The 13,100-nt window shown below is 42.9% G+C and overlaps 1 protein-coding gene across 1 annotated transcript; it reads left to right on the forward strand.

Moving 5' to 3' along the window:
• The first annotated feature begins 5,381 nt into the window (after window positions 1-5,381).
• On the forward strand, window positions 5,382-10,706 carry stbd1 (starch binding domain 1). The gene is made up of 3 exons (XM_058064849.2): window positions 5,382-5,724; window positions 6,669-6,976; window positions 7,180-10,706. Exons 1-3 carry the CDS (start codon window positions 5,463-5,465, stop codon window positions 9,004-9,006), a joined length of 2,397 nt encoding a protein of 798 aa, XP_057920832.2. The 5' UTR covers window positions 5,382-5,462; the 3' UTR covers window positions 9,007-10,706.
• The last annotated feature ends 2,394 nt before the right edge of the window (window positions 10,707-13,100 follow it).

Genomic DNA, 13,100 nt, shown 5'->3' on the forward strand with positions numbered 1-13,100 from the left:
ATCACAGCGAGACTCCCCTTCGCTATAATTAGCTTTTACATTCACACTGGGACACGTAACACCAAGAAATATTGATGCTTGGCGATACATAAAGCACGGCTTGTGAAAATATACTGCAGGGCAAGGCAACCATCAACATTGTGTTCTTTACCACCGGTTGTGAAAATTGGGAAAAGCAAGGCGAGAAATGTGAAGGCGCAACAAATCACAGCGTGTAAGCCGAGTCATGAGGGGACCAGGAAAAGCATAAAGCGTCACATCAACCAATTGAACTGACTGGAAATGGAAATTAAAGGCAAATCTGCTTTAAAACGTGCAACACAGGCGGTCCCATTCCTTGGGAGAAAACTTCGCACACAAGGCTGGATTTCCAATCATAATGTTTTCATTTTCTACATATACTGTACATTCTCTTATACGCAATGCTCTGGCACCCTTACCGCTTGCATCGCTGGTTCAATCTAAGGTCGGCGAGAAAGCACACTTTGTTCCCTTCTGTCAAAGTCATCTGCAGCTATTTTCCTTCTGCGTGTCTCCCAGCCATATTATCATTCTCAAACAGATCTCTTATTTTTTTATGTTCTCGTCCTTAACGGTCAAATGTTAAACACCTGAGCTGAAGACGTCAGCGGACAGATGCACCTTTCCCAAATCTGAGTTGGATTGCTTTTCCACACCGTGCATTCTTTTCGTATTCACCAGCTATGAGATTTATTCTCCAGGAAGTGATTAACGGGGCCCAGGACGGACATAATCAGATACGTGACCAGTGTAAAGGGAGTCAAACCAAAGTGTTACATCACTTCTGTGTGAATTACCTTCAGAAAGATCATTATGGTTTAAGTCCACTGTGTTAGAGGTCATTAACAGCCTCTTTTTTGTACACCGTCTCAAACATAACACATAACAAATGAGTATGTTTGTATTGTACTGTATCCTTCTGGGTTAGCATGTCGGCCACGCGGGCATGAGATCGGTTCTCCACTATGTGGAGGTTGCATGTTTTTCTCGTGCATGTGTATTTTCTCCGGGTACTCCGGTTTCCTCCCACATTCCAAAAACATGCTAGGTTAATTAGCGACTCCAAATTGTCCATAGGTATGAATGTGAGTGTGAATGGTTGTTTGTCTATATGTGCCCTGGGATTGGCTGGCAAGGGGGAACCGCGCCTTTCGCCTGAAGACAGCTGGGATAGGCTCCTACTAATCAGAACGAAGAAGGTTTCAAGTGTAATAATTATTTGTAAATGTCGCAAAAGTTACTTACGGTCCACACATGAGGTCACCACAGTGATGTTTAGTCATTTACTCGATGGTCATGTCTGCACTTTCGCTTCACACACAAGCGTCTCTCCTCCTATTTCCTTTTAGATGATAATGCAAAGCATACGTTGAAAAGCAGCGTGGGAATTATTTTGCAGTATCACGCTGGATAGCCAGGCGCAGACGAAATGAGAGCCAAAGAAGATGCACGTGTGAGTGGAAAAGCACAGCTTTGGAAACATGACTTCCTGTGGAAAGAGTGATGTCATGATGGCCCGTCTCTCGTGCACGCAGGACTTTGTGGAGTCATGAGTAGGACTGACACATGCATTGTTCACCCTTGAGAATCCAACCATTGCGCAACATCCAAACCTCAAATTGTCTCCCAAGACTTCAGCGAACAACACAAACAGGACACGAACAAGCATTAGCATTAGCATTAGCATTAGCAATAGCAGTCTCTCAATCTCACTTATGAAAACAAATTGTCAGACTTAAAACCTAAACAAGAATGCTAACGTATCAAATGGAGCAGCAGTACTTCCATACGATAAAACTGAAAATACTCAAATATCGATATTTCCAATACGGAGTCACATGTGAATTGTGAATCAAGATTTCCTTCTTAAAGTATTATTTTAAATATTAGCCTTGCTATATTGTATATCGCCCCACTAGTACAATATACTAGGGTTTAAAACAGGGGTCAGCAACTCATGGCTCCAGAGCCGCATGTGCCCGAACTTGTTGGGGCCAGAGTAAACGAGTTTGTCAACAAATGTAAACAGAGTTTACATTTAATTTACACAGATATTTATGTACATTTATCTTATATATTAACAAGATCCGATACTAGCAAGAGTACTTGATCGCTAAATCTGGCAGTCAAAATCATGGGATCAATTGGCTCTGGATGTGAGAATGGCGCTGCACAGTTTATAAGATATTGTTTATGAATTATGTTTTGCTGCTCCAGTCTATTTTCCTTTCGTGAGCGAGGAGGTAAAATGGCTTTTTTGATGGGAAAGGTTGCCGACCCCTGGTTTAAAAGAAGGTATACTACTCAAAAGAAGAGCTCAGCAGTTCCTCACAAAAAGATGTCGCTCAACGACTGGCCTGGCATGGGAGGGTGTCACAGGCTGCTCTGATCAGGAAGCTGGTTCCTCCAAGCTGTCCTCATGAGTCTCCACAGTATCCCCACCACTTGAGGGCACTTCTTGTACAGCTTAGAAGGGTTTTTTTCCCAAAGACTTGGTATTTCTTGGAATGTTTTTATTGTCTCTCTTTCTCTGCATTGTTTCTCTTCAAGCTTTGACCTCCGGGATCCCTGTCAGCTCTTATTTCCCTGATGGCTCGCCGTTCTCTGAAGACGCTGAACTGTGCAGTGTTACTAACCGTAACTTTGGATATTCCTTGCAAAAAAGTGCTTTGCAGTTCTCTGCCAACAACTGTGTCCTATTACCACATGCCAGCTGTTTTTAACGTAGAGTGGGACCACGCTTTTTGTTATTAATTGGAATGGAAATTTTCACATAGGACATAGTTTAAATCAAATGAATCCATTCCTGACATGCAAAAATGTGGGCTTCTTGTGTTATTGGGGCGTGGAAAACAATGAGCACACCCTGAAGTGGATACTGATCGGCTGTCATTGTGTTTGGGATTGTTTAGCATAAGCTGATAAACTCCTGTTGTAGTTGGGAGGACAAGGTGAGTAGCGGGGATGAGACGTGAAAAAATGAAAGCAATGATTTGATATACTTGATGTAGTCTGGTCTCACCCAGACTTGAGTTTGAGACCCCTGCTCTGTACTGTGCAGGTAACTGTGGGGCAAACCGATGCTGCCAAGGGTGTCGTTACGCTTATGTTTGTTTTACCATGATCCCTATTATTGTACTCCTGCTATAGAGTTTCTTTATTTGAAATTTCACCCCCGCCCCCCCTCCGCTCACACCTCCTTTCCATTTAGTATTCAGTGCATGCAAGCTGACCTTAAAGTGCACAACTTTCAACTGTGTTGTTTGCGCACTGCGGCTATATGCGCCCTCTGAGGGCACAGACTGCGATTGTTCTCTCTGGGTGTTAGCTTTCGATGCAGGAAGTGCACACTCAGGTCAGGAGGGGGGGATCTAGGGACTCTCAGTCTGCCGACATCTGTTCAAATAGCAGAGACCCTCAAAGTCACACAGGAAGTGTGTGTGCTGCAGAAGCCATTCTTTGTGTGCATGATTTATAAAAGGAATTTACCTTTCGTTGAATCATTTCACTACCTGCTTCCCATTACGGCAGGTAAAGTACATGAACCTGTCAGTCTGACCTTTGACTTCAGCTTGGACGAACATCTGGACGACCTCTAAAATGAATAGGGTTCTTGGTCTGACACAGAACAGTAGAAAAAATAATGTTGGGGTGTTGGTGTCTAATCATATTAGTTAGTGATGAAACAACAGCAGGTGTGTGGGGCTAGAATGTAATGTAATATAATGTTTTATTATATTATATTATAAATAAATGAAATAATGACACATATTAAAAATATAATAAAATACAACTATTTAAAAAACTTAATTATATATATATATATAACATATTATTTATAGATGTGTTATATTACTTTAGGATTATAAATGCAATATTATTTCAAAATATTAAATTGACTCTTAAAGACTCAATATTCGATTATATGACCAATAAATACAATAACAAACAAACATAATAAAAATCAAACATTAAATAAATAACATTTTATCTACACAGTTTAAGGTTAGTTTTTGATTATTTACAATGCTATATATAATAATTTATTAAATATTATATCTAGTATCACAACAAATATAATTATTAATGATATATTATTAAATAAAACTGAAAAAATATTATATAACATAAAATCTAATAAACAAAAATATTTTTAAAATACAATTATAAATATTATATATATATACTTAAATTATTTACAAAAGTTATATTACTTTTTATATTATAAATGTAAATATTTAAAAAATATTATTGCATTATAGCAGAAATAGATCAGTTATAAACAAAATGAGGCACAGATATCTACTTTTTTTGATCCGACCTGTGGTTAAAAATGAAGCCCATCTGAATGAACATGTCTGCACTTGGAGCGTCAAAGAGCGGCTTAGTGGCTTGATGTGGTGAATTGGTGCTGTTTAATGACAAGGACCGCTTTACTTGAACACTGCATGGCACCATGTCCACATGGTCGCTGCAACACACACCCAGACATCACACACGTGTAAACATATGTCGAGTGCGTCATGAAGTGCTGTAATGGCTGTTAAAAAAGCTGTCTGCAACACACCCTGTTGATTAGGCCCACTTACTGTGTCTGGGAAGGGTTAGGCAGGGTGCAGGCGGAGGGAGGGACGGAGGGAGGGAGGGAGGTGACAAGGATGAGAAGAAGAAAGAAGTAAAAGAAGCTAGTAAACCTTACAAGAGGGGCGTATCATGGCAATGTATTTAGGCTATGTGTGTCAATACTACAATACTCCAGAATAGAATCACAATACTTTATTGTAAACATAGATCACAGTAATGCACTGTCAATAATACAGTACTATACTGTGTAAATCACAAAGATTTGTTACAGTGTATATACAGTATGTGTAAAAGTGGAAAAAGTGAAAAAAGTATTGTGTTTGGAGCCAAGATATGTATTCCGTATTCTGACATGTAATGCTTCTTCTTATTTGTAAACAATGTTTGCTATTATGAGGTCAACCCAGAGAGAAAGAGACATCTGAGTTTGTAAATTCCGTTGAATGGTTACAGCCTGCCCTCCAGTGGAGATAGTCGGCTATTACATCTTTGGCTTCTTGTTGTTACCGTATTTCTCCACTGTGTGGTGCTGTTAGTCCAGAAAGCATTTGACAATGAATGAATCGATATTTGTTACATCATTTTTTAAAAATATGTAAAGTAAAATATACTTATTTTTTGTGTAATGCTTTTTATACTACACGCGCTACAATCAAATGACAAGCATCTATTTTATGAATGAGGGTCGTGGTGCTTGTGACGTCATAAGCCAATGAGCTGCACCTGCTGCGGCAACAAGAGGCGTCCACGCCGTCGTCGTGCACGCAGTCCCAGGAGGCTCGCCCACGCACACACGGACAGACCCACGTCACATCATCACGTCTCATCCTTTTTTTTTTTTTTTTTCTCCAAACGCGATGGCCTTCAAAGGCAGCAACGGCGTGGCCGTGGAGAGACGTGTCGACCTGGCGTCCCTTTTCTGCATGATCGGGCGGCACGGTCCGGCCGTGGCTCTGGCCGTGTTCGCTGTGGTGTCCGTGCTGGCGGGCTTCGTCATCTACCGAACCGTCAGGGGGAAGAGGAGGAGGAAGACCGAAGAAGACAAGAACCCCCTGACGGAGAGAGACGAGTCTGTAACGCAGGCCGGATCGGAAGCAGAAAGATCTGCTGCCCCAACAGGTAAATCGAAACATGACGTCATGATCACATATATTCTACCCCTGTTTTGTGTGCAAAGTTAATTATGATCCTCCGATAAGAATGGAAGCGACACAACATTGGCCCAAATGTGAACATCATGATCTCCAATATTCATCCAACATCAAATTCTACTTAAGAGTTTGACAACTATAGCGGTGGTGGTGGTGGCTTGGAGCTGACCCTCGGACCCTGAACAATCACTGTGCAGTGGGGGGGGGGCAGGTTGTGAAATCAGTTTCAGCCAAGAGAATCATACAGATACATCTTATTAAAAGAAACATTGCATTGCTTTTAGCATGTTTTATAAACACATGTTAAGAATAACAAACACCATCACATGGTTTGTCTGGTATCAGGCCAGGTATCATGCTCCCAAGTGTCAGGTCTCGGGCTGATACTGGCACGCGGGGGCATGATACCAGACAACCCATGTGATGATCTTACTTTGTTTCCAGAAAATTTTCAGTGTAAATACAATAATTGCAAAAATATTTCAACAATAATATTTTATCAACAGTCTTATCTTAGTTTGGTTTTCTGGGTGACTGGAGAAGCACTAGGAATATTTATAGTTACAGTTCCTGTCACATGCGCGGCGAGCACAGACGGCAGCAAAACAAACGCTGTGTGTTCACGCTCGTGAGCTGTTCTCTGATTGGTTGTTTCACGGGCACGATACCAGAGCAGCGCACTCTGAGTGGACAGCTACGGGGGCTGATACTGGACATTGTTAAACTCTATATCTTATCAGTATCACTGCCCTGGGCTTTGACACAGTATCATTTGGGCCTTTTCCTGTATCGTTCATGGGCGCTTTCTAGGGTACAGGGCCAATTAATACTGTAGTATGTGATCATACAGCAGTATGACCATCTCCATACCCTTACTAATACAACTACAACTTTATTTGCTTTGTGTTCTAGAAGTTACAAATGAAGACTCGTTAGATGTAAGCAAAGAGCTGACGGAAACTCGCCCTGAAGTCCGGCAACGTCGTGCTACTGCTGCTGCTGCTGCTGCTGAGAAGGACTTGTCGCTACGCTCGCCTCCTAAGAGTGACGTCCAAGCACCAGTCAACCGCCATGATGCTTCACCTCAGACACGGGGGATGGAATCGGTGCCATCCAATTCCACTGAAGCTATTGTGTACTCGGAGGACTGCTGTCCGATCCTGGCGGGTGATGCTGGTGTTTGTCACCTCGGTGTGATAGACGCCGGTGTTAAGGATGAAGTAAGAAGTCAATTTGTTATTCTGACAGGATGGTAGTTATGGTTATGTACGCTTTAAAGACGGATCGCAAATAACCCACACATTTAATTTAATTGGGCTGTGATCACTTAAAACCCTCAGACTTGAGCTGCCCCATCTAGTTTTTGAGCATCAACTGATGAAGCCTGCTCAGATTCTAAGACATTCCATGTTCTCCTTTCCAGGTATTGAAAGAATGGGATCTTACCACAGATGAGGATATTGTCATGGAGGAATCCACACAAGAGGGAAACGCTTCTCTCATGGGGGAGTATGCTGATCATGACAAACAAGACAATGGAGCCACACTGGAGATTGAAAGAGTGGAGCTCAACTTGGAAGAATATGTCATTCCAACACACAAGAACCAAAATCACGATATTGAGGATGTACATCACCGCCAAGACATCACTCCGGGAGAGGGGAGAACAATCGAGGTCATCCGGGCTGAAGAGGAGAAGCAAGTAGACGTAGATCTCTTGAAGAACACGCCTGTTAATGTTGATGCTCAGTCACCGAAGTTGGAGCATAACGAGGACCATAGCCTCACTTGCAACCAAGGGACTGATGTTCTCCCAGCTAAAGCTGATACTGCAGAGAGTGGTCAAATCGGTAGCAGTCGTGAAGACAAAGGCGGGTCAAGTGTCCAAACAATGGTTGACGATCTTGTGTCACTTATCACCTCTGATGTAATAGCCCACATGGACCAGTCAGCAAATGATCAAAAATCACAGAAAGTAGAAGTTCCGACTGTGGATCAAGATGGGGCACTTCCAGTAACATTGGGTCAAAGCATAACTGGAATGATTGGAAATGGTACAACCACAGTGGAAGAAGAGGCACCGGTTCACCGTATGTTCCAAACCCATGTTCTCCTCAGTGATGATCAACAAAGCGTTCAGGAGATCGACGATAATCCAACTGGTCCTGATACAGATCCATCCATTCAGGAACTGAGGGTTGCCTCTGCAGTTGATACAGATGCCAGAGACTGCATCCTCCAACAAAATGGCGAAAATGATGATTTTTCTTTTGTTGTCATTGATCCTGCTCTTCACATGACCCTCCCGCTGTGTGAGCCAAGCGAGCTGAGGGATAACGACATCTCGTGTGGTGTCGGTGAAGAGAGCGGAATATCCAGCATGGCCGTCAGTCCTGATTTGCTAGATCCCGGCAATAGCTTGGAGCTGCCGTTGATGGATCATGAGCCACGGGACGAGGAGAAACCAGAACCTCCAACTTGCCTCTTGGCCGACGTTGCAACTCTGTCAGGCGTGGAAGACGTTGCATCAGGAACGGGGTTTGAACCTCACCCAGAGCCACTATCTAAACACGAGTCATTAACAGCGAATTGGGACCTGGTGAGCCATGAAGTCCAAAAAGTGGAGGTGGCACGTGATGTTTGGAAAAATCAAGTGAAAGACATGAAAGTTTCCGAAGGTGCAAGTGTTGGAGAGAAAATGAAATGTGCAGAAAATAAAGACGAAGCCTATGCAAAGACTGAAATAAATATCATGGAGGCAACTATGGACCATAACGAGTGGATCACAGATGGTAACCAACACCTTCCCTGGATGAACATCTCTCTGGGGTCTTCTAGCCATTATCCCACAACCCGCCTGCTTCCCACTGAAGAATGCATCCACGCGGATCGAGACCCCCCGACTCTCTCTGAAGTCAAGCAAATAAATGGACTCCATGAAAACACAGGAAGTAAGAACGTCAGGGTGACCTTCCGGGTCCACTACTTCACCCAATCGCCCTTCCAGTCGTTGGCCGTCACGGGGAACCATCAGGAGCTCGGGAACTGGAAGGGGTTCATCCCTCTCGAGAGAGCGAAGGACGGACTCTGGGCCGGCATGGTGAGTCTTCCCGCCGAGAGCCACGTGCAGTGGAAGTTTGTGGTGGTGGACAAGGGGGCGGTGTGTCGCTGGGAAGAATGCGGTAACAGACTCCTCCATACCGGACGCGGTGACGACCTGCTCGTGCACAAATGGTGGGGACTCCTGTGAGGGGAACGTGATGACGAGGTACGTTCGAGGTACTGGGGCTGTTTTCAACACAAATGTGGTTGCTTTTATTGTGAGCGAGTGGGACGCAAAGTAGATTGATACTCACACAAATGTCAGACCAGTAGTTGGACCTCGGTACGGCTTTGAATGCGTTCACTGGCACGGTACACTGCTGTGTTTAGGAAAACTACATTACATGTCACTGACACGGTCTTTCTCACCTTGGCACCACTTGGATTGTTTTGACGTCACGTTTTACAGTATGTGTCCAAGCAGCTAATTATATCATGCACATTCAATACTTTGAGATGTATTTCTGTCAAAATCTTCACTTTGTTGCCATTTTTATAAAGGTTTCAGCCAAAACTTCCATTAGAAACAGCCACTTATTCAAAAATAATATCCCGTTATTATGCAATGAGCACCTTTGTTTAAATGGAGTCATTTGTATAAAGACTGTAATACTGTTTATGCCGCTGTGAGAGTACATGCACGCCGTTCACTTTTCTACATCAGCAATAATCAAATCAATAACTACTGTGTATCGATATTGTAAACTTTGGTTTTTCTTCCCTGTGCATGAAACAGTCTCCCTTCAATCACAGTCCAACAGTGCCTTTTTTAGAAAAAGAAATATATAACTGCAATCTATACTCAAATGATATCTTATTATGCAATCTTGTGATGTTATTTGGATGTATTGTAAAGAACTTGTCATAAATGGAAACATATGAATGCATTTATTAAAGGCCAGTTAATTAAATGTAGCAGTGTCAGTCTTCAATGAGGACTTTGTGTCTGGGGAAAGGCTTACTATGCTTCTCTGGAGGTGGACCCGTGCCATCATCAATGCAGTTGTTCCTCTGGCTTGCTTTTGATGATTAATAAGATAACCTTGCCTCCTTTTCATTTTGTTTTTCCACTACGTGGTCCTCGCACAACTCGCAAGTGATCACCGTCCACCATAAGCAGAATAAGAACTTTGGTTCTCAGGATTTGCTTCTCCGTGCTATCTAAAGGACCTCTGCTCCTTCTCAGTGTGACTCATCCACAGGGACGGTATTGAACGCTGAACTTTGGTACATTATCAACAACCTGCATTTCTGAGCCAAGCGTGGACTCCGGCACTTGTTTGACCCACTTTAAATGGGTTCAGGGGGGCGATGCCCCCAGAAAGTGGTGGCTTTTGTGCACCTTTTAGTTTTGACCACCCTTTCTGTGATCCAGAACTGATAACTTTTATGACAGGTGAAGGTTCTTCCTCTTGTAATCTAACGGGGCATGTTGGAGCACAGACTTTGCTGATAAAAGGGCCAAACTAAACAAAAAAAGATGTCCATGTGATATCGGGTCTCCTCAAATGCAACACACTCCCTTGCCTGCTAATGTGTCAGTACAGAGTGTACGCACTTTCTAAGGTTAAGGCTAATCCTTTATTTAGACCCGGGGCTTACAACTGACACCACAAATCCTGAGTCGTGTGTTGCTCTGTCAGACTCTGTCAGACTCTGTCAGTCCTGAGAGTCAAGGGGCCACCTCAGTTTGATGTTCACGCAAAAGTCTGAGCTCCTCAGTTCCACAACGAAGAAGTAGAAGTCGTCTCCTCAAATATCGAACATTTCGTCCATAGACAGCTCGATCCACTGCTTCCAAACTCTCCTGCGAGCTTGATGTTGATATCCTTGTCCAATTTCAGATCAACATTTGCAATAAAGACTGTTTCAGCTTCTCTCTTCAATTGCCGTGGACCCTAAATGAATGACTATGTCAGATGGGCTTTTCCCTGTTGTCATTCCACTCATGACAACATATACCAGGGGTGGGCAAACTTTTTGACTCATGGGCTGCGTTGAGTTAACGAGATTGTCCGGGGAGCAAGAATATATATTTCACACACACACACTATTTTACGCTTATTAATCTAACAGTCCGCATTGAATTATTTGTGTAATTTGATCTGTAAAAGTGTTATACTATCAGCTATATGTTCTCAATACCCTTTTTTTCAGGAGCACTTTAAACATCAGACCTCAACAAATTATAGAATTTTACTTTTTTTTTTTTTTTACTGAATAAGACATCCGACTTGCAAGTCATGTTGCCAGCTTGTATGGGCCGTAGTTTGCCCACCTCTGACATACAGTGAAGAAAATAAGTATTTGAACACCCTGCTATTTTGCTATTTCTCCCACTTAGAAATCATGGAGGGGTCTGAAATTTTCATCGTAGGTGCATGTCCACTGTGAGAGAGATAAACTAAAAAGAAAAATCCAGAAATCACAATGCATGATTTTTTAACAATTTATTTGTGTGATACAGCTGCAAATAAGTATTTGAACACCTGTGTATCATCTAGAATTCTGACCCTGAAAGACCTGTTAGTCTGCCCATTAGAAGTCCACCTGCACTCCATGTATCATCCTGAATCAGATGCACCTGTTTGAGGTCGTTAGCTGCATAAAGACACCTGTCCACCCCATACAATCAGTAAGACTTTAACTTGTAACATGGCGAAGACCAAAGAGCTGTCCAAAGACACCAGAGACAAAATTGTACACCTCCACAAGGCTGGAAAGGGCTACGGAGCAATTACCAAGCAGCTTGGTGAAAAAAGGTCCACTGTTGGAGCTATCATTAGAAAATGGAAGAAGCTAAACATGACGGTCAATCTCAATCGGAGTGGAGCCCCATGCAAGATATCACCTCGTGGGGTCTCAATGATTCTAAGAAAGGTGAGGAATCAGCCCAGAACTACACGACAGGACTTGGTCAATGACCTGAAAAGAGCTGGGACCACCGTTTCCAAGGTTACTGTAGGTAATACACTAAGACGTCATGATGTGAAATCATGCATGGCACGAAAGGTTCCCCTGCTTAAACCAGCACATGTCAAGGCCCGTCTTAAGTTTGCATATGACCATTTGGATGATACAGAGGAGTCATGGGAGAAAGTTTTATGGTCAGATGAGACCAAAATAGAACTTTTTGGTCATAATTCCAATAAGCGTGTTTGGAGGAAGAAGAATGAAGAGTACAATCCGAAGAACACCATCCCTACTGTGAAGCATGGGGGTGGTAGCATCATGCTTTGGGGGTGTTTTTCTGCACATGGGACAGGACGAGTGCACTGCATTAAAGAGAGGATGACTGGGGCCGTGTATTGTGAGATTTTGGGGAACAACCTCCTTCCCTCTGTCAGAGCATTGAAGATGGGTCGTGGCTGGGTCTTCCAACACGACAACGACCCGAAGCACACAGCCAGGAAAACCAAGGAGTGGCTCCGTAAGAAGCATATCAAGGTTCTAGCATGGCCCAGCCAGTCTCCAGACCTGAACCCAATCGAAAATCTTTGGAGGGAGCTCAAACTCCGTGTTTCTCAGCGACAGCCCAGAAACCTGACTGATCTAGAGAAGATCTGTGTGGAGGAGTGGGCCAAGATCCCTCCTGCAGTGTGTGCAAACCTGGTGAAAAACTACAGGAAACGTTTGACCTCTGTAATAGCAAACAAAGGCTACTGTACCAAATATTAACATTCATTTTCTCAGGTGTTCAAATACTTATTAGCAGCTGTATCACACAAATAAATTGTTAAAAAATCATGCATTGTGATTTCTGGATTTTTCTTTTTAGTTTATCTCTCTCACAGTGGACATGCACCTACGATGAAAATTTCAGACCCCTCCATGATTTCTAAGTGGGAGAAATAGCAAAATAGCAGGGTGTTCAAATACTTATTTTCTTCACTGTATGCCGTGACTAAACATATCTATTAATATTGAATCCTACTTCACAGGAATTCACTTATTGCTGTCGAATCTGGAACCCTCTTAACAGCAATAAAGTGAAGATTACTGTACTACCATGACACAAATATGTTCAGATGCTTTGTACCTGTAAAAATGGAACTAATCAGAACAAAAAAACAGGCAGTAGCAATGAGATGAGTTTTTGCAGTTAGCACCCTGTCGCTTTGGATGGGCTGAGCTTGGTTTGACCGCCAAGTGATGAGAAATTCTCCACAAGTTGTGTCATCTCTTCTTACAGAAACTGACCTGCCTGCAGCCTTTCGCTTGACCTCTGACTCTTTGAAAATT

The sequence above is a fragment of the Doryrhamphus excisus genome, linkage group LG10 (assembly GCF_037039965.1).
Source record: "Doryrhamphus excisus strain RoL-2023G ecotype Guam linkage group LG10, RoL_Dexc_Guam_v1.1, whole genome shotgun sequence".
NCBI lineage: Eukaryota > Metazoa > Chordata > Actinopteri > Syngnathiformes > Syngnathidae > Doryrhamphus > Doryrhamphus excisus.

Bases quoted from the DNA above. Each gene is read 5' to 3' on its own strand.
- stbd1 (XM_058064849.2), top strand. From the start codon at position 5,463: ATGGCCTTCAAAGGCAGCAACGGCGTGGCCGTGGAGAGACGTGTCGAC. The intron at 5,725-6,668 runs GTAAATCGAAAC...TTTGTGTTCTAG, and splicing joins AAGATCTGCTGCCCCAACAG to AAGTTACAAATGAAGACTCG. The intron at 6,977-7,179 runs GTAAGAAGTCAA...TCTCCTTTCCAG, and splicing joins ACGCCGGTGTTAAGGATGAA to GTATTGAAAGAATGGGATCT.